The following is a 22844-nucleotide window of genomic DNA, read 5'->3' as shown; positions in this document are numbered from 1 at the left end:
AGAATACTGCAGTGCTCAAGTGCCGACCTCTCCCGGTGCCTGCGCACTGCAGGATTCTGCTCTGCCCTCACAGGGTAGAGCAGTGCGCCTGCGCCGGAGCCACGACTGGCAGCAAAGAAGAGGAGGCGCCGGACCGCAACACCCATTGGACCAAGAAAAATTTTGCAATTTTCCAACTTTTAATTTTCATGCCCTTAAATCACACAGATATGTCACACAAAATGCCTAATAAGTAACATTTCCCACATGTCTACATCAGCACAATTTTGGTACCAACATTTTTTTTTTTTTGTTAGGAAGTTATAAGGGTTAAAAATTGACCAGCGATTTTTAATTTTTACAAAAAAATTAACACAACCATTTTTTTAGGGACCACATCACATTTGAAGTCACTTTGAGGGGTCTATATGATAGAAAATACCCAAAAGTGACACCATTCTAAAAACTGCACTCCTCAAGGTGCTCAAAACCACATTCAGGCTATGTGCACATGTCCGGAATTCCCGCGTATTTTATGCGTTTTTTGCCGCGTATTTTTCGCCTCAAACGCTGCAAAAACGCATAAAATAAGCAACCTATTGAATTCAATGGCATTCAGCACATGCTGTACTAATGCTGCGTATTTTTCTGCGGCGGAATCGCATCGCGGAAAAATACGCAGCAGGCTCATTCTTTTTGTGGAATCGTGTGAATTCCGCACACATAGGAATGCATTGTTCCGCTTACTTTCCACATGTGGCTATGTCCACCATGCGCAAAGTTAGCGGAAAATGTGCGGATGGTACCCAGGGTCTGGAGGAGAGGAGATTCTCCTCCAGGCTCTGGGTGCCATATCCCTGTAAAAAATAGAATTAAAATAAAAAAAATCTCACCTTCTGGTGTCCCCAGGCCTCAGCGATGCTCCCAGCAAGTCCCGTTCCTAGCGATGCCTTGCGACAATGTCCTTTGACGTAGCGGTCTCTACGTCATCAAAGGTCATTGTCGCAAGGCATCGCTGGGAACGGGACTTGCCGGGAGCATCGCTGAGGCCTGGAGACGCTGTGTGGGACGCCGGAAGGTGAGAATAACTCGATTTTTTTATTGTTTTTAACTTTATCTTTTTACTACTGATGCTGAATAGGCAGCCTCAAGAGTAAAAAGTTGGTCACACTATGTTTGACAAGTGTGACCAACCTGTCAATCAGTTTTCCAAGCGATGCTACAGAAAACGCTAGCATTCTGCAAGATAAACTAGCGTTTTGCAAGCGTAATTTTCGTGGGAATTACGCAAGCGGATTTCTCGTGTATTTCCCGCGACAGGGAGTGCGGAATTCCCGACGTGTGCACATAGCCTCAAGAGGTTTATTAGCCCTTCAGGCGCTTCACAGGAATTTTTGGAATGTTTAAATTTTTTTTAAAAAAAAAAAATGAACATTTTTACTTTTTTTTTTCACAAAAAATTTACTTCAGATCCAATTTGTTTTATTTTACCAAGGGTAACATGAGAAATTGGACCCCAAAAGTCATACAATTTGTCCTGAGTACGCTGATACCCCATATATATGCAGGTAAACCACTGTTTGGGAACACGGGAGAGCTCGGAAGGGAAGGAGCGCCGTTTGACTTTTCAATGCAAAATTGGCTGGAATTGATATCAGACGCCATGTAGCGTTTGGAAGAGCCCCTGATGTGCCTAAACAATTGAAACCCCCCCCAATACTAACCCTATGATAAAGCATTGTTTTTTTGGCTTTTTTTTAATGGTGTTCACTAAAGGGGTTAACTAGTTTTATAGGTCGGGACGTGGTGATGCTAAGTGTGTACTTTTGTTCAGATTTTTTTAATTTAAATATTTATTTATTGATGGCATAAATATTTTTAACTTTTTAAATTATTCTTAGTTATCTAAAAAAATGTTTTACTTTATTCTTACTTTTACACTGTGCCCCACTATGGGACACTCATTTTGTGCAGGCTGCATGCTATAGAAGCTGTCAGCGCTGCAGATTCTATGCACTAACCTGAGAGACTACCTGGCATGCGCTGCGCATGACAGGAAGTCTCTCCGCTCTGGAGACCCAAATGACGACATCGGGTCTCCATGGCAGCGATCAGGACCCCGTGTCATGATGCGGGGTCTCCGATCCAAAGGTAGAGGGGCTGTCAGCCCCTCTGCAGGCTTCGGAACGTTGCGATCTTGTTTGATCGCAGTGTCCGGGGGTTAAAGTGTCGGGAGCGGTCCGTGACCGCTCATGGCATTAGTGCTGGGTGTCAGCTGTGAGAATCAATCAGCCGCGCTCCCCCCCACCCCTGTGAGCGCGGCTGATCGCACATGACGTACTATCCCATCCATGGGCATTAAGTCCCAGGGCACGTGGATGGGATAGTACGTCAAATGTCAGAGAGGGGTTAATTTGCCAGTTAAGTTGAGCGGTTTTCATTTTTTTTTTTTCCCCACCGCCCACCTGCCTCTCTTCCACTGACCGAATGTGTTTGTGAAATCGAACGAGACTCGCCCATTCATGTCCAGACGCGTGAAAAAAAAAATTGGATGCCATAAGGAGCCACAGTATAGGATCCGTTTTTTACAAAAAGGCCGGGATCTCACATGCGAAAAACTCGGACGATCCTCGCATCTTAATACTCGGCACTGCCGCCGGCACTCAGGAGTGGAGCGTCGGCTGCATGTATTGCTATGCGGCCGCATGCTCCGATCCGAGTGCCGGTGACAATTTCCTCAAAAATAGGAGCACAGAAAATAAATGGGAAATATTTAAATCAGTTTTACACACCCACTGCGAGCTAGCCATACCGTACAGAAATAAAAGGGCTAGGAACAGGAGAACACCAATGTGGCTAAATAAGAATGTAAAAAGGGCAATAAATAAGAACAAGGCATTTTAAGAAGCTAAAACAAGAAGGCAATGAAGAAGCATTAAAAAGTTATAGAGAAAAAAATGTGTAAAAAAAAAACCAAATACATTTAGCAAAAGTGGAAACTGAGAGACTCATTGCTAAGGAAAGTAAAACAAACCCCAAACTATTCTTTAATTATATAAACAGTAAAATGATTAAAATTGATGGTGTCGGCCCTTTAAAGAACAATGAGGGTGAAATCATAGCGAGCGATGTGGGAAAAGCAAATGTATTAAATACTTTTTTCTCAACAGTGTTCACACAGGAAAAGGATTTGCCAGGGGAAATGCAGAGTGATAATGTAAACTCCCCATTAAGTATTACCTGCCTAACCCAGGAAGAAGTGCAGAACCGCCTTAGTAAGATTAAAATTGACAAATCACCAGGCCCTGATGGCATTCACCCTCGGGTATTAAGGGAGTTAAGTAATGTGATAGACAGGCCTCTATTCCTTATATTTAAAGACTCTATAGAAACAGGGTCTGTTCCTTTTGATTGGCGACAAGCAAATGTGGTACCAATATTCAAAAAGGGGTGTAAAAGGGAACCTGGAAACTATAGGCAGGTAAGCTTAACATCTGTTGGGGGTAAAATTTTTGAAGGGTTTCTAAGGGATACCATTATGGAATATCTCAATGTTAATAAATGTTTAACTCCATATCAACATGGATTTATGAAGGATCGCTCCTGTCAAACTAACCTGATCAGCTTCTATGAGGATGTAAGTTCTCAAATGGACCAAGGAGAATCATTGGATGTCATTTATCTCGACTTCTCTAAAGCATTTGACACTGTCCCACATAAAAGATTGGTAAGTAAGATGAGAAAGCTTGGGCTAGGGGAAAATGTGTAGATGGGTAGGTAGCTGGCTTAGTGATAGAAAACAAAGAGTGGTTATTAATGGGGCATACTCAGATTGGGCCAGGGTTACTAGTGGGGTACCACAGGGGTCTGTATTGGGCCCCCTACTATTTAATATATTTATTAATGATCTAGTGGATGGCTTACACAGTAAAATATCAGTATTTGCAGATGATACAAAACTATGTAAGGTAGTTAACCCAAAGGAGGACAGTTTGCAACCACAGACAGATTTGAGTAAATTGGAGTATTGGGATGAAAAATGGCAAATGAGGTTTAACACAAATAAGTGTAAGGTTATGCACATGGGAAGGAGAAACAGATGCTACAATTAGTTACTAAATGGGAAACTGCTGGGGATATCAGACATGGAAAAGACTTAGGCATCTTAGTCAATAAGATGCTAAATTGGAGTGCCCAGTGTCAGGCAGCTGCCACCAAAGCAAATAGGGTCATGAGATGCATTAGCAGAGGTCTGGGGACACGAGATGAAAACATAATTCTCCCTCTGTACAAATCACTCGTCAGACCTCACTTGGAGTATTGTGTGCAATTTTGGACGCCGGTGCTCAAGAAAGACATTACTGAACTTGAAAGGGTTCAAAGGCGGGCTACTAAAATGATAAATGGAGTTGGTTCACTACAATACCCAGAAAGATAATCAAAATTAGGTCTATTTACTCTAGAAAAGAGAAGACTTAGGGGAGACCTAATATATATACAAGTATATCAGAGGGCAATACAGAGATCTCTCCAATGAACTGTTTGACAAGAACAAGGGGGCATTCTCTTCGTTTGGAGGAAAGACAATTTCAGCACCAGCATAGAAGAGGGTTCTTCATGGTAAGAGCAGTGAGGCTCTGTAATTCTCTTCCTGTGGAAGTGGTGATGGCCAACTCACTGAATGAATTTCATAAAGGAATGGATGCTTTTCTTGTGATTAACAGTATAGAAGGTTACAAATAACATAATATTATAGGTATATGGTTGACCCAGCTTAGGGGAAGGAATTTTTTTCCCTATGGAGAAAATTGGCTTCTACTCTGTGGGTTTTTTGCCTTCCCCAGGATCAACAATGCAGAACAGCTGCACTAAAAATAGGCTGAACTAGATGGCCATAAGGTCTTCCTTCAGCCTTCAAAACTATGTTACTATGCAGTTTGTATTGTGTAATCTGGTGACAAGTGTAAAACGTTTAATACTTTTAAATGTGTTTTTAAAGAAGCACTCAATCAAAACATGTATCCTCTTAATATACTGCTGTTATATTATACAGCACTGTCTACTTACAATTGCTCATTTTGCCTTTCTACCCAGCTAATTTTTCTCTTCCATTAGGTCTATGGCATGATGTGATTTCAAAACTGACACGCTGAATCCTCTAATCTCTATAAAAACAGGAGGTCAATTTTCCCTTCTTGAGTCATAAGTCGATGGAAAAGTCCCTAGCAAAGGCTGGTAGGACCATCTGGGTCAGGAATTGAAGAGGGGGAGTATTCGTACAGGGAAAAAGAGACTTCCTGAGTCTATATATTAAGCAGAGAAAAGAGAAGAATTATCTATATAGAAGGGTAATGAGCAATTGTATGTACATAGTGCTATATAATATGATGATTGCATAATATTAAGAGGATAATAACATTAATGGGAGCAGGAGTGCTATATCGTTTACTTTTTCACAAAGACGTTTAACATGGATCTGCCACCAGCTGCTATCTCGGTTCTAGTTGCGGCCATAAAACAGGACTGTACGTAACAGCTGAGAGATTTGCATTAATATTTGAAAAGTAAAATTGATCGACAGGATTATTTCTGGTAAATACAGTGTATCTTTAAATTGTCTGCTTAATTCTTTTTTAGGGTGTGGTGGATTTCAAAGCTATAGTGATTTGGATTCATCTCCAGCTACCATATGGGGTCACTCCTTTCCAGATGGAAGGTATGTGTAACAGGTGAAGTGGTCGCCTAAGACGCAGTATACGCATTGTGTACAGTGATCCTCTAATGTAGCAGCATATGACGTGCACACATTGCAGCAGGGGAAAGACTTTCGTAGACTTCTAGGATGAAGATGCCAGGCAGCTTGTGGGAGCCCCAGATTAAATAAATTGTGTAGATTGGGAATATAGTTCCATTTTATTGGTAACATTTTAGAATTCGTACTTTTTGATAGCTTCTTACCGCATGTCTTTGGGGAAGTGCAGTGACCAAAATAACAAGTCGGCATATCTGGCTTTTATTTTTTTGTTTAAGTGGGCATTCACTTTACATGCATTTTGAGAGTTCCAAGGAATCACAGTTAATTTGGGAAAGAGCAAATTCACCCCAGTATTTTCTTACTTTTACTCAAACTTTTAAAACTTGCAGGAAAGACTATGTGGTATTTACTAAAACCATGATAATTGGGTTGTAACACAGTAAAGAAATGCTGAGAAATTCTTTGGCTAAAGAAGTTTCTGCTGCAGCCTTGTCTCCTGGGGCAGTATGCTTTATTGTAATGAAGACTGAACATATCAGTGTGAATACTTTATTTGCAGCGCTTTAGTTTGTGGAACTATGTATAATGAAGACATTGTCCCCGACAGGCCAAGCCTTCCACTGTTGAAGTTTTGGAGAAGATGGAAAAGGTAAAATTATCTAAATATCGGCCAATGTTATTTTTTTTTTATTGAATACGTAGCAAGAGGATGAAGTTATCCGCACTGCTGCAGCACCTGTGGCCAACACACCTGGCTGTGTAAGCCAAACGCTAATTAGCACCATCCCCGTGCTCTCGAGTGCCAGCCCAAATGTAATGAAACAATACGGATGACGGCCGTTTCGTGCAATACTGGCAAAGACTATGGTAAGAGAAATGAGGATGGCACTCACCGTCCCATTTAAAATTCCCCTTTATTCAAATTGCATAAAACATGAGAGGCAGGAGAGTCCCATGTGGAGCTCAATGGATGACGGCCGTTTCGTGCAGTGTGCACTTCTACGGGTCGAATAAAAGCGCTCATTGAGCGAAACGGCCATTGTCTATTGAGCTCCACATGGGACTCTCCTGCCTCTGATGTTTTATGCAATTTGAATAAAGGGGACTTTTAAATGGGACGGTGAGTGCCACCCTCATTTATCTTACCATAGTCTTTGCCCGTATTGCATGAAACGGCCGTCATCCATTGAGCCCCACATGGGACTCTCCTGCCTCTGACTTATGCAATTTGTATGAAGGGGAGTTTTAAATGGGACGGTGAGTACCACCCTCATTTCCCTTACCATAGACCCTTAATGTATTAGCTGATTTAGTTCTAGGTGGAATTATTGTTAGTGTCACGCTCCAAATTTAGTTGTCAGTTGGTCCTGTCCAAATTGGCAAGTTTTGGCCACTCTTACTTTACTTTTTATCTCTGGTATACAATTAGTGGGGGTTATAGCCCAAATTTCACTCCTGTCTCGAGTTTTTTCTCAAGCTGTACCAGTTCTTTCAAATGCACTTCCCAGACAGTCAGGTTAATTCTGTGACTACAGTTTGAATCGTGCCCTAAATACTTCTCTTTTTGGACAGGCTTATAACTTTACATCACTAAGGCTAGTTTCACACTAGCTCCGCCCCTGGGTGCGCCCCCTCCGGTCAGCTCCTCCTAGGATCGTATGACATTGCATGCGATCAGTGTACCGTATATTTAGCGTTGGGTACGCTGACCGTGCGCTGGTCTGATTTTGCTGTCGCTGCACCTTTTTGGCGCCCAGCGCACAAAAATGCAACAGCGCGTTTTTGTGCGCTGGGCGCAGCGCCAGCAAAGTCAGACCAGCACACGGTCAGCGTACCCAACGCTAAATATATGGTACGCTGATCGCATGCAGTGTCATGCGATCCTAGGAGGAGCTGACCGGAGGGGGAATGGCCGGGGAGGAGCTAAGCGGCGCGGCGCTGCGCTGCGCCCGACGACGCTAGTGTGAAACTAGCCTAATATAACCTTTACCAGTTCTCCCTTTTTACACTTTCCTCCTGGTTTCTTCTTTCATCTGTTTTCACCACTCTCCATGCACTTAGGTAGCACTTTGTATTGGACGTATACAGATACTGGCTGCTGATGGAGTCATGAATTGTTACACATGAATACCCTTATTTATTATCATAGATGACAGGGCAATACATGTCCTTCTTTTTTTTTTTTTTTTTAAATTAATTTATTTAACTTTTAGGAGATTCAGTCATTAGAAGAATTCCAGGATAAAAACCAAAAACTGCGAAAAGTTTGGGTTGGAAGACTGCTTCTCTATTCTGTATTGGCGTACCTTCTCACGTGTTTCATAGTTTACCTGTGGTACCTTCCTAATGGGTTGACAGCAAGACTGCTAATAATTATTCCTTTTTTGCTTTTCCCAGTAATGTAAGTACTTCAGCATCTTTTTCCTTTCACTGCATTTTGTTTTTTGTTAAATTATTAAATCAAAGCATGTATGCAATATTTAGATATTGGTGACTACTTTTTTGTCTTCAATATAAAATGCACATTAAGGGTATGTGCACCCGCTGCGGATTCTGCTGCGGGTTTTTTCCCGCGGAAACGCAGGTAAAACCGCAGGTAAAGTGACCTGCGGTTTGGCCTGCGATTTTGCCCTGCGGTTTCACACCTCTACTATGTTAAAGGTGTGAAACCGCAGCAGAATCTGCAGAAACAATTGACATGCTGCGGAAAAAAAATGCAGCTTTTCCGCAGGTAAAAAAACGCAGTGTGAGCACTGCGGTTTTGAAAACCCATAGGCTAACATGGTAAAGTACCATGTCTGCTGAACTGCTGCAGTTCTGCAGGGCCAAAACTGCAGCAGAACCGCAGCGTGTGCACATGGCCTAAAGTTATGAATGCATATCTGTTGGTGAAAATACAGTAGATCTTTCCGCTCTCACCCCTCCCCCCTCATTTGTAAAAATCCAAGTTGTGACAGAACTGCAGAACCAGACGTTATGGCCCCGATTTAGCTCTTGGGTCTTGATGAAAAGTCTTATTAGTGTGCCTTTTCAAGAATGCTGCACAAATTACAGCTGCTGTGTGCCAGTGTGTTAAGAAAACAAATAAAAAAACTCTTAATTTGAGAATTGCTGTGCACATGCTGTGGAAAAATCTGCGCGGTTTCTTTTCCCGCAGCATGTCAATTCTTTGTGCAAAAACGCAGCGTTTCTGCACCCATTGACTATACATTAAGGCAAATCCGCACATCAAAAAACGCGTGACAATCCGCAAGAAATTCGCATCAATTCCGCATGAAATCAGCAAGCATTTTGGCCAGCGCTTTCTGCCAAGAGGTGCAGATTCTGTGCCGACGATTCTGCAACGTGTGCACATACCCTAAAAAGAATTTTCACTTTAGTTGACAGCTTATTAGAGAAATCTAATGGTCCAGATTAGGTTTAGATACCAGATGTTTTATAAATGTGCTACTACTGCCCACGTGTTTGGGTTTCCTATGTTAATGGATAGTGGAAGGTCTCCCTCTTGGGTTGCTCCACTTTTAGCTAGCGTGTAGAGCCAGAACAATAGACCTTTTTCTTTTTGGCATGTTATGTGTGCAATGTAGTGCTACATACTGAATCTGAAATATGAGTACAGTGTGACACTGTTCTTTTCCAATATTTTTATTGACAAATTTTAAAACCATACAGTAATGACAAAAGTGTTTCACAGCTGGATATTAACCCCTTAATGACCACCGATGACCTGAGATGGAAGAGAACAGCCTCCCCATACAGGTGACAATCCAGCAGTTGTCAGCTATACACTATAGCTGACAACTTGCTGCATCATCCACGATCAGTGTTTGCACCGTCTAAATCTGTTGACTCTCTTAGATGCTGCTATCAATAGTGACTACATCATATAAATGGTTAACTGAGTGTGGAGGCTTCCTCTTTATCCCAATTGGTGACCTCAGATCATGATTCTTCTGTGGTCCTGATGTTTGCCATGGCAATTTATGAGCAAATAGCGGCCTTAGAGTCTGACGGCTGTTGTAACCTGTTCAGAAGTTGGCGGCATTTAGGTGGTAAAAATACACATTTTCATTTCTGTCATGCCACTTTGTATTAATTCCTGAAAATGACCTGAAGAGTTAATAAACTACCTGACAGCAGTTTTCAATGTGTCAGGGGGTGCTGTTTTTAAAATGGTATCACTTTTGGGGGTTTCCCAATATATGGGACTCCCAAAGTCACTTCAAACATGGATAGGTCCATAAAAAAATAGGTTTTGTAAATTTCCTATAAAAAATGAAAAATTACTGCTACACTTTTAAACCTCCTAAAATGCTAAAAAAATAAAATAACATTTTAAAAAAATGGTGCTGATGTAAAGCAGACATGTGGGAAATGTTAGTCATACCATAGCAAAACATTAATAATTATCTGAATTAAAGGGATAATCATTCAAAGTTTGAAAATTGCTAAGTTTTGTACATTTTTCTCAAATTTGTTTTTTTTTTAATTTTTTTATAAAGAAATACAAAACATATCAACCTAAATTTACCATTATCATAAAGTATGTGTCACAAAAAAACAATTATCAAAATCACTGGGATTTGTGTAGGCGTTCCATAGTTATTACCACATAAACTGGCACTGGTCAGATTCAAAAAATTTGGCTCTGTCACTAAGGGGTTAATAGTAGGGGGGGGAAGGAGGGGACAGGAAAGGGGGAGGAGGAAGTGTGACACTGTTCTAATTTTAAAGATATAGATTTATTTTTAGGATGGTAATTGGTGATGTGCGTGCTGAGATAAGGTGTTATCCGAGCACACATGTCCTAATAGAGTATCTTCAGCGTGCTTGAATACTGTGCTCAAGTCTCTGTGCTTGCATGTCTCGGGGATGTTCAACAGCCGCATCACATGCAGGGATTTCAAAACAAACCAGCAATCCCTGCATGATGTGTTGCAGCTATCGAACAACCATTAGACATGCAGGCAAGCAATCCGCAGACACTCTTATTAGCACATGAGCATGCTGAGATAACCTTATCTGAGCAGGCTCGCTCATCACTACTGGTAGTATATAAATGTACTCTAGTCATAGTCCGAGCGCTCCAGCTTTGTTTTTTGTTTGCAATTGGTTGTTGCAATATCATAGACAAAGCTATTGTCCTTTTTTTTTTTTTTTTTTTTTTTTTTCATACTTTTTGATTAATTTTGCATTTTCCTCACAGAATATGGTTTACTAGAACGCTACTGATTATATGGTTCTCCAAGCGTACAGAAAGAAATAGTAAGTTCCATTCCCATTTCTTGTATATGATGGACCGCTAAAATTGCCCCCTATACTACATCCAAATGAGTGTTTGTTGTAAGATCTGTTGACTTTTCACTAGAACAATTTGATTTTTCTTTTGAAATCTATGTAGCTTGAGATATCACTTGCTTTTTGCCATGCTCCATTATTCTACTGGCTATAGAGGTCAGATGGCCTGTGGCTGTGAAGAAACCTCAATTTTCAGCAATGATGCTAAGAGTTTGTGACATTTATGCAAGGCTCCATTAGACTTGAAAGAGACTGTGTGCATGGTGGACAATGGAATCTGAGAGCAGCATGTAGGGGCAGAGATCCTGATTCCAGCAATGTGTCACGTACTGTGCTACTTGCTCCTGTTTTGATGGAATCAATCAGTTTCTCTGCTCTAGATGTACCAGTGGTCAGAATACTGTTGTGTATAACCCCGCCCACACACCTGGTAGCTTCCTGTGTACATTGTCATCAAGCTGCCAATATGTGGTGGAGGTGGGGAAAACATTGTCCTGACTGCCTTACATGTGACATCTAGTCCTGGAGTGATAATCTCCTGTTGATTAAACACAGCACACAGCCTAGTAAGTGACACATTGCTGGTATCTGGCGGTCTGCCCCTACTTCATGCTGCTCTTGGATTACATAGCAAAACCTGCTCATGGCTTTCCTGAAAATGGTCATATTATGTACAATATTACATCACCATGACTAGCCTGAATAATTTTGGCTGTGCCAACTACAAAATCACGATGTCAGACCAGGCCATGTTTTAATTGTTTTAGATTTTGGTGTGGTTTGCCGCAGTGACGCCTTTACAGAAGTGCCTTTGTGTTTGCATCATTGTCAGGACTATTGTGCTTGCAAATCCCACATCATTACCAGAGTCTGAGATGCAATAACCACATCTGTCATTACTCTCCAATCATTCCATGGTCAGTCAGCCAGATCATATTTCTTAGTCATTTTGGGGTCTTGCCTAGATAATGTTCGATATAGTTGGAGGTCTAGAGAGTAGGGATAAGCTGACTTTTTTTTTCTCCACATTTGTTTTTATGCTTCCATATTTGTGCATAGCGGAGCACAGGAGTCTGATGATTTCCATGGAGTCCAGTCTCTTGGTTTAACTAGTCCTGTTGTAAATTGCAAGTCATTCGAGGGAAAATTAAAATCTACAAATAACTTGAGTTTACAACATAAATATCACAGCCCGACAGCAAATTAACTGAACCCTTTTATACTTTTTTTTTAGATGATGCACTCGAAGTCTTAAAAGCACAGAAGAAAAAAATAGTGAGTAGTAGACTTTAAATTGCTAAAAACTTTGTATTTTACTGTAAAATCCAGAATTTATGTCACCTGATAGGTACCAAGCTATCAAATATTAGGTAGTATCAGATGGTCGTACAGGCGTAATTATTTGAAGTATTTTCCATACTTTGTAGTATTTTACAAAACAATTTGCAGAAAATGTACAATAAATATAAGGATGGCATTTTCAGGGAAAGAAACAGGTAGACCCTGTGAAATTTATTTTGGACGTCTTCTAACAGATTTCCTAGATGAATGGTTTCAATTATTTTTTTTTTTCCTGATTTTTTCCTTAGTATTATATTTCTATTGATAAGAAATTGTGTGTAATTGTTATTTTTATAATTTAAAATGCATCTCAATAAATTAACCCCTTACAGAGGCTGCTTGCATTTTCACTTTTTCCTCACTTTTTTCAAAGTTCCATAACATTTTATTTTATTTACTTACCTTTCAGTAAAAAAAAATATTATGACCCCCTGTATAGTCTATGGCAGGACTTCACAGGAGAACCAACATAGCAGCGGTTGGGACTGTCAGCCATGATTAACCTTTAGCAGACTATGATTGTGTCTTGTGGGAATTTTGAGTGCCTGGACCAGATTACTGCGCCTCAATCCTACCATCACTGACAGTGATATTTATTAAGTTACCAACCGGCATCTGGCCTTTGTGCATCGAGCTCCGTTCCTAAGCCCGCTCCATGGTCGTACTAATTCGTCATGTAACACTAAGGGGATAAAGCTTACACCCAGTCACCCACTTGGGTAATGCGTGTAGATGTGTAAATTCAAGTTTCTAATCTGGAATTCATTATAGCTCTGTGCAGTTTAATGGTTTTCTTGTATTGCAGACTTTGTGCTTAACCTGTATTCTCTGTACAACCCTAATAGTTGATAAAGTTACTGATTGGGGTCTGACCACTGAGACCCCATTCTGCCGATCAGTGGGGGTATTTTTATATTATATGGGGCACTTTAATACCTGGTACAAAATGGAGCAGCAGGTTGGATGCTTGACAGTCGCTCTGTTCATTCTCTATAGGCTGCTGGAAAAAAAGAGCGCAGTGCTTCGGTAGCCACAGAGGGAATGGATGGAGCTGTGATAAAGTTCGGGTCCAAGTGATTGGATTGCTTCTTAAAGTGAACCTGTCAGCAGGATTTTTCCGACTAACCTACAGACAGTGTCAGGTTGGCGCAGTTATACTGATTAAAATGACACCTTGGTTGATGAAATCCATCTTGTGGTCACTTGTAGTTTTTAGTTAATGGGATTTTTGTGCTTCATGGTGTGTGTGTTGGGGGGGCGGGGGGCAGCCTGTGGGGAAGGGGGGGGTCTTTTATATGACCCTCTGCTTACATATGCATCTGTATGGCTTATGACAGGTCACTGATCCCTCAGTGACCTGCCCCCTATTTTAGATGCTGTATATTTTAAAAAAGGTATGAACTGAGAAACATACGTAGTGATTAAACTGCAGTAAATTAATATCCTAGTCCATGAAAATAATATACAGTACTTAGTTAACATGTTCTTTTATAAAAAAAAAAAAAAAAAAAAGCGAAGGCCATCTCGCCTTGTCACAGCAGTCGTAATTCGGATGGTCCTAACTCTATAAAATTAAGAACCTTTACTGTTTTGTGAAGTGACATGCATGTAGATACGGACTGAGATGGACTGAGCCCAACTAGTGGACACAATAAAAGGAGACCACATCAATAATGCCCAGCTCATAAGAAAGGCCACACCTTTATATGCACTTGATGCAAACATGTATATCTTGTTGTTTTGAAAAAAAATTACATTAATCATGTAGGCTGCACCTGCGCTGTAGCATGATCGGATCTATAATATCCAAATTTTGTTTATTTAGCGATGTTTATTGGTCATCCGATAAATGCTACGACGCAGGTGTCGCTGGCACCATCTTGGTGGAGACATTTTTTTTTTTCCCCTCTAACAAAATGGCGCCGGCGCATCTATTTTGTTCCGAATTGTGCTACTACGGCAACATTTTGAGGAAGACATTTTTTATCATGCTACAGCACTGGCGCCTGCATGATGAATGTACTTATTTATTTATTTTCAAAAACTATAATATGTACACTATGTAAAATAGGGGGTAGGTCACTGAAGGATCAGTGACCTGTCATAAGCTATACAGATGCATATGTAAGCAGGTCACCACATAAAGACCCCCCCCAGGCCGCCTTTAATCTTTATTTGTAGTTTTCAGTTCAACAACAAGACAGATTTTGTTGACCAAGGTATCAATTATTATAATGGTGCTGACCTGACACTGTCTGTAGGGTACTCGGCACAATCCTGCCGACAGGTTCCCTTAAGAAACATAAATAAAAAATTGTCGGTAATGGTGGGATTTGTGTGCATAGAGGTTGAGTTGGGTTACTTTTATCGCCACTGCGACAGTGTAACGGTGCCTTTTGTTCCTGTATGTAATCTGTGCTTGTTCACAGGATTGTTCAGATCCCCAGTGATGTTATACTCTAGATAGGTCATAATGTATTCAGTGGGAAAATCACTTTATATGTGGTCATTTGTGATACCAAGGGGACCCATATTGTACTTTTATGGCGGTTGCCCAGCACAGTTTGGCGGTAAGGGATGATGTCAAATCACATCTTCATATACCGGGAAATGTGCACGAACGACAGGAATCGCGCTTAAGTAACTCTACAAGGCTGCTCCCGTACACCATTTTGTAGGGGGTCTTCCTGTCACTTTTTTGGTTTGTATCTCTCCATGCTTTCTTTTTGGTGCTACATTCCCTAGAAATGGGAGGATACTGTTATGTCACGACATGTAACTTTTTTTTTTTTTTTTTTTACTTTTTTAAACCATCAGTGTTTTTTCTATACATGAAAAGGTCGGCAAATATAATAAAATGTCATGGTGAACCCACCAGTTAAAAGTAATTTGATCCAAGTGCTGCTAATAAAGTACAGGACTCAAAAATCCCCCCCACCCCCATCCTCAACGTGAGGGAACAACAACGCCAATGTTACAGGAATTTTCGGCAGCAACTGTGGCCGTTCATCGGTCTGGGCTTGACGATCTCTTGTCCAAACCATATCCAGGACCTTATGCTATATGTGCCAGTAGAGAGCACCTTATCTTAAGCTCAAATTTAAAATCTCATAGAATGAATTATTGTTTTTTTTTTTTTTTTTTTCTGTGCAGTTTGACTAGCATTACAATTCTGAGATTGATACTTTCCCATTTTACTGGAGTTTGGTATAAGGTAAAATGTGCAGGAAATCCATGTACATTTTACCATGAATTGTCATTTCTTTGAAAAGTTATGGCCCACATGGCTTTTACAGATGAATAACATTTTTTTATGACCAATTACACCTTTAAATACACATGCGATAACTGCATCACAAAAGTTTCATGAATCACTTGCCATTTTTTTTGTCTAGCCTAATGCAGTGAACGTATCGTAAATAAATACCAGTGTATATCCCAACATATCCCAGTGATTATGAGATTTGTTTTTTTCGTGACGCTTTGTACTTTATGGTAAAAGTAAATTTAGGTCAATAACTTTTGCATTTATTCCTAAAAATATCAGATATTTTGACAAATTTTAAAAAAATCAGCAATTTTCAAACTTTGAGAGTTCATATTTATAATCCAGATAGTCGTACCACACAAAAAAATGAACAGATAACATTTACCTTATGTCTGCTTTACGTTTGTAAAATTACCTTATATTTTCTTAGGTTTAAAAATGTAGCGACGATTTTTCATTTTTTTTTTTTTTTAAAGGAAATATACAATACTTTATTTTTTTTTTTAGTAACCTATTCAGTTTTAAAGTGACTTTGGAGGACTTATATATTGGAAACCCCCCAAAAGTGGTTATCAGAAACGGACTACTGTATTATTTAGTCAGCAAATTGACTCCATAACAAAGTGGTAGTTCTGGCGTTGGTTGCTGAGAAGATACAAAAATGACACCCGATTTGTCTGCACCCTATGATACAAAGTGATTGTTCAACTGAACTGAACAATGCCTATGTACAGTGGGGGAAAAAGTATTTAGTCAACCACCAATTGTGCAAGTTCTCCCACTTAAAAAGATTAGAGAAGCCTGTAATTGACATCATGGGTAGACCACAACTATGAGAGTCAAAATGAGAAAACAAATCCGGAAAATCACCTTGTCTGATTTGGCAAGATTTATTTAGCAAATTATGGTGGAAAATAAGTATGTGGTCATTAACAAAAGTTAATCTCAATATTTTGTTATATATCCTTTGTTGGCAATGACAGAGGTCAAACGTTTTCTGTAAGCCTTCTCAAGGTTGGCACACAGTGTCTGTGGTATGTTGGCCCATTCTCCACGCATATCTCCTCTAGAGCAGTGATTTTTTTTTTTTTTTTTTTTTTGGGGCCTGTCGTTGGGCAACACGGACTTTCAAATCCCTCCAAAGGTTTTCTATGGAGTTGAGATCTGGAGACTGGCTAGGCAAAATGATCACAAGAATGGTGAGCAAAAATCCCAGAACCACACAGGGGAACCTAGTGAATGGCCTGCCTACAGCTGGGACCACTGTAACAAAGGCTACTACCATCAGTAACACACTACGCCGCCAGGGACTCAGATCCTGCAGTGACAGATGTGTCCCCCTGCTTAAGCCAGTACATGTCCGGGCCCGTCTGAAGTTTGCTAGAGAGTATTTGGATTATCCAGAAGAGTATTGGGAGAATGGTTCCATCAGACTATATGGCAAACTAGAACTGATTGGTAGAAACAAAACTCGTCATGTTTGTAGGAGAATGCTGAGTTGCATCCAAAGAACACCATACCTACTGTGAAACATGGGGGTGGCAACATCATGCTTTGGGGCTGTTTCTCTGCAAAGGGACCAGGAAGACTGATCTGTGTATATGAAAGAATGAATGGGGCCATGTATCGTGAGATTTTGAGTGCAAACCTCCCCGTCCATCAGCAAGGGCATTGAAGATGAAATATGGATGGGTCTTTCAGAATGATAATGATCCCAAGCACACACCGCAAGGGCAACAAAGTAGTGGCTTCATAAGAAGCATATGAAGGTCCTGGAGTGGCCTAGCCAGTCTCCAGATCTCAACCCCATAGAAAACCTTTGGAGGGATTTGAAAGTCTGTTGCCCAGCGACAGGCCCAAAAAAAATCACTGCTCTAGAGGAGATGCACATGGAGGATGGGCCAACATGCCACCGACAGTGTGTGCCAACCTTGTGAAGACTTACAGAAAACGTTTGACTTCTGTCATTGGCAACAAAGGATATATCACAAAATATTGAGATGAACTTTTGTTAATGACCAAACTTATTATCCACCATAATTTGCAAAATAAATCTTGCCAAATCAGACAAGGTGATTTTCTGGATTTGTTTTCTCATTTTGACTCTCATAGTTGTGGTCTACCTATGATGTCAATTACAGGCCTCTCTCATCTTAAGTGGGAGAACTTCTGACTAGATACTTTTTTTCCCCACTGTACCTATAAGGAAATGGCAACATAACATGGCCTTTTGTTATGGCTTTTTGTATATGGAATAGTAGAATGTTGTGGTTTAATCATCTAGCATCAAGTGTTTTTGGGGTGTGTCTCTCGTTTTTTTTTTCTCTCTCCTTTTCTTCTTTTTCAGAGGACCCACCTCCTCTTACCTGATCTAGGCTATAACTACATTTTCATACCTTCAGAGACTCTTGAAGCCATGCTAATTTTCACACTTTTGACATAAACCTAAAAGTCCTATATGACAAAATTCCAATTATACATCCTTACCCATACAATTCTGAAAGTTTGATCTGATGTGTACGGTGAGCTCTAAAATCTGCCCCGACAGAAGATGCCAGGGGACATTAGAATTGGGCACTTTTAAATCCCCAATTTTTTTTCTCCCTTTTTTTTTTTTTTTTTTAAAATAACTTCTGGAGATAAGCCGGCCCCAAGATGTCTTTCCGTAGCTTGTTCTGTTCTCGACGTACAGAATGCAGGCACCATCAGCCAAAGCGTAATGTTGTGTAATAGTCAGGATTACTTTAAAATTTAAGCTTTAAAGCAGTTTAAGGTTTTTTGTTTTTTTTTCCTTTTTAATCCAAAGCTATTAATGGAACCTAAAGAGAGGAAAAGAATAGTGTACAATACAGAGGTGGCTAAAGAGTTAAGACTGACACTAATTCTGTTTTTCACAAAGTTTGCTGCTTCAGTTGTTTTAGCTCTTGTAGTCAGATGTTTCTATGGGTACTGAAATGGTTATCAAAAATTTCATAACTCTTTAAACTTTTATTGACAAATACACCAAATTTATGTGGACCATTATTTTTCAAGACTTTTGCCCTCTTGCCCCTGGCAGCGGGATTTCTGCTTCTGGGCCAACTCCTGACTACTGAGCCCCTCTCTTAAGGTACTGTCACACTTAGCGATGTACCAGCGATCCCGACCAGCGATATAACGCTGTCAGGATCGCTGGTACATCGCTAAGTGGTCGCTAGTGAGCTGCCACACAGGCAGATCTCACCAGCGACATCGCTGGGGACGGAGGTCGCTACTTACCTGTCACACTAGGCGATCCTGCGTCCTCCCGCCCGGCTCCACGCTCGTCTCTCCACAGGAAGCGCCGCAGGAAACTGACGACGAGAAACAGTCCTGGACGTTCTTGCGCGATCAGCGATAACCAGCGGGGGAGCGGGTCGTAGGTAAGTATCACACACAGCGATGTCACTAGCAATATCGCTATAACGTCACAAGTTATAGCGATATTGCTAGCGATATCGCTTAGTGTGACAGTACCTTTACATCCAGTGCTTGGTGTTTATCACAATTTCTGGGTTAGTTTGTCCAAACACTTTTTGAGGATTGACTAAAGCTGCTCAATGGGATGGAAATTTGGGACGTTTCTTGGCCATAGACCCAAAATTTTAATGTTTTGTTTGCCGAGCCACTGCATTATCACTTTTGCCTTGTGACATGGTCTCCATCATTCTGGAAAAAAGCATTGTTAATCACCAAATTGCTCCTGGATCACTGAGAGATGCTCTTTGAGGATGTTTAGATCCCATTTTTTATTAATAGCCATGTTCTTAGGCAAAATTGAAAATGAGTTCACTCCTGGGATAAAAAGCAACACCACATGAATGGCCTCAGTATGCTTTATATTCTTATGACACAGGGCTTGTGGCAGCCCTCAACTTTTCTTCAGACAATCATTCGTACAAATGTCCCAAAAGGTCTGAAGGGGGCTTCATCAGAGAAAAAAAAACTTTACCTTTAGTCCTCTGACTTCCTATACTTGTACTTTCTGCAGGAAGTCAGTCTGTCCATGATTTTTTTTTTTCTTTTTCTTTGAGACGTGGCTGCTTTGCTGCTCTTCTAGAAACCTGACTGCCTCCAAAAGCCTTTACCTCACTGCATGCAGATGTACTGCTACCTGCCTGCTGCCATTCCTGAGCAAGCTCTGAACCTGTGATGAACTGATCCTGTATTTGAATCATCTTTAAGAGACGGCCTGGGCACTTGCTGGACTTTTTAGGGCACCATGAAGCCTTTTTATTTTACAGCAATTAAACCTCACTTTTAAGGATTTGATCCCGTAAGTTGTTTTAGCAGCAGGGTTCTTTCCTGTAAAGGGTGAGTTGTGCAGCTCCTTCAAAACTTTATCTGCAGAGGTAACTGCTACTGGAGATATTGTGGATCCCTGCTGCGGCGATGCTACATGGGAACCTAGGGCATCTGATTTAATAAAAATTAAGATGTGCAGCGTTTATTCATGTCAGTTATGTCTGTCTACATGTATAATCAGATGAATATGAAAATATTGGCGAATGTACAAGGGGTAAGATGACTAACACACTGTTCTTTACAAGATCACTTGTAGATTTCCTCTTTGACCCTTGTAAGCTTTATACCTTCTATTTTAGTTGCAGCAAACTTTTAAAGGGAACCTGTCACTAGGTTTTTCTCAATATATACCAAGGTCACCACCTCTTAAGACTCGTTCACATGTCAATTTTTTTGATCAGTATTTGTATACCAAAACCAGGAGTGTCTCCAAAACACAAAACAGGTGTCAATGTTTGAATTATAGTACATGGCACAGGCACATTACAATACTTTGCTCCGCCCTGCTGAAATCAGACCAAAGTGCACTTGCGCAGGACCGAGACTGGGGGCGATGTGTGGATGACACAGGACGCATTATCCACATGAAGGAGGACTGTGATTGCAGGGAGAGAGGAGGTGCTGAGCAAGACTAGCAATGTATGAGCCGATTATGGTTTTTCTTTTTTTTTTTTTTTTTTTTTGTGGATCTGTCAAAGGGGTTGGTGGCTTATATGCAGGTTGCATAACTGCTGGAAAGGTGGTGGAATATATATATTTATTATGGAATACCTGGTGACTGATTCCCTTGAAGTTCTCCACTGCCAAGGTACCATTGAATCCATTCATTTTTAACTGTGATAGAAGCTGCTAATATTTATGGTACTGTATATATTGGATTGAGAATAGGATGGAGAAACTTCATTCACAGCTTCTTGGAGTCTAGCAAAATATTTTTTTTTTCCGCACCCGCTGAAAATGAAGCTTTAACCTTTAAAGACAAGCAGGCAAGTTTTTAGAAATGTTTTCCTCTTATTGAGTTTTCACAGCATTTGGAGCAAGCTAATTGCTTCTGCTAATAAATAATCTACAATCGATGCTGACAGCAGTTAATTGGCACCGAGCCTTTATTCAGCAAAGCGCTTGGCTAACGACCTTCTTTAAATTAATAGCATTAAATGGTAGGAGGAAATAAATCTGAGGAATTGCCTGTCATTTGCTGTCATGTCTAATAACTTCCGATAATGATGGCTGATAGATTTTTGCAGATTTCATTATTGAAGTTGCTGCATGTAATTATTCTCCTCATTATATGTAAACAATTAGCAACATTTGGTGTTTCCTTGCAATAAAGCCGTTAAATACCAGCGATACATTTCTAGCATTTTTCTTTTAAAGAGCTGAAGTAACGAAAGATCTGAGAAAGGAACACTGCTCTGTATTACGTGAGGTGCCTGTAGAGTAGGCATGATTTCTGGAAATGGCCTATATTCTACATAATTATTGTGAATATTTTTCTGGTTCAAACATGGTTATAATGTGCTCACACTTAACAAGTATTAATCACAGTGGGTTATGTACCCCATATACATTGTGTGACTGATTATATTATATGTATCGGGGTCTTCTGACTCTCCAACAGATGAATGCCAGATACAGTATTTTAATTTTTATCAGATCTGTCAACAACTTTCTCCACTGTGCCCATTGAAAACGCATCAACGATCAGGCTACATCCACACGGTCAGAAACCGGCAACACTTTGGACGCAGTACATGTCCGCTCCGCCCAAAGCACTGCTGGATTTTGAACGCAGGGGATTCCGCATGTGTTCATTGAACCGTACGGAATCATCGCGTCCTATGCATTTTACTGGTGATATTTATCTTGCGGAGACTCGCATCTCCACAAGATAAATAGACATTCTGCGGGCTGGAAAGACGCGCTGCATGTCTGTGTCCACAGGGAAGCCGCGGGTGCCGGTGCATTCATAGTGGAGATGGGATTTCTTGAAATCCCATCCACTATGCTGTAACATCTGGCCGCTGCGGATGTACGCAGCGCCCATCCGGCAGCATTTACTGACCGTGGGAACATACCTTCAGCAAAAATTGAGTTGGGCTCTCCATTTTGAATTTTACGCAAAAAAAAAATTAAAAATTGGCAAATGCCACAAGATAAAAAAAAAATTAAACTTAAAAGAAAAAAAATGCAAATTATGAATCAAGCCCTCAGCATTTTAGTTTTGGGGATGTATCTTTTGCATTGTTGGGGGAAACCTATCGTGGTGCTTGCGCGTTGTAGTGTGTGCAGTTTGCCACATTTCCCTTTTGTAAATATGTGCATTAAGTTTCTTTGTCAAAACTGGAATGATGGGAAAAGGTTAATATATTTTTTTTTTTTTTTTTTACGTGAAGGACAAGAAGTTTATGAATGCATTTCTGTAGAAGTAGCCAAAAAGTTGCATAATATTAATAAGACCAATACTTTTTTTGTTTTTTATTTCGCAACCCGACCTATTTTGTGAAATGAGTTAATCTGAGTCTCTTACTACATGTTACAAGCGGCTGTGTCCTCCTAATAGCTGATTAAACCTTTTACAAACAGCCATGTCCTCTTCCTTTTAGCTGCTCTGTAGGATACACAGGATGCATTAACAGCAATATTCAGATTCTTGGTTGAAGGGAGAAAGGTTGTTTTCTTATATGCATCTTGCCGATTCGCTGCTCATTGGGATACAGTTGTGCAACAAGTCATCATATTTGTGAATCTGTTCTAATCCTACAGATCTAAGCACAAGGCTTCATTTACCATTCTGATGCTGTGTGCAATTGTACATCTCACAGTTGATACATCCCAACCTCACCAGATAGTGGAAAAAGTGAAACAAAGTCCTGCATT

General features: G+C 40.4%; 1 protein-coding gene across 1 annotated transcript in view; it reads left to right on the top strand.

Moving 5' to 3' along the window:
• The window catches only part of LNPK (lunapark, ER junction formation factor), an 85884-nt gene that overhangs the window by 31667 nt on the left and 31373 nt on the right, over positions 1 to 22844 (top strand). Inside the window, exons 2-6 of the mRNA XM_073577422.1 lie at positions 5617 to 5695; positions 6342 to 6383; positions 7948 to 8135; positions 10941 to 10999; positions 12267 to 12307. Coding sequence (XP_073433523.1) covers positions 5669 to 5695; positions 6342 to 6383; positions 7948 to 8135; positions 10941 to 10999; positions 12267 to 12307 — 357 coding nt within the window. The 5' untranslated portion in view covers positions 5617 to 5668. The remainder of the gene's footprint in view (positions 1 to 5616; positions 5696 to 6341; positions 6384 to 7947; positions 8136 to 10940; positions 11000 to 12266; positions 12308 to 22844) is intronic.

Source organism: Dendrobates tinctorius, unplaced genomic scaffold (assembly GCF_039654945.1).
Source record: "Dendrobates tinctorius isolate UK_male_01 unplaced genomic scaffold, ASM3965494v1 ptg000056l, whole genome shotgun sequence".
Classification (NCBI taxonomy): Eukaryota; Metazoa; Chordata; class Amphibia; order Anura; family Dendrobatidae; genus Dendrobates; species Dendrobates tinctorius.
This window is presented reverse-complemented; position numbering and strand designations above follow the sequence as displayed.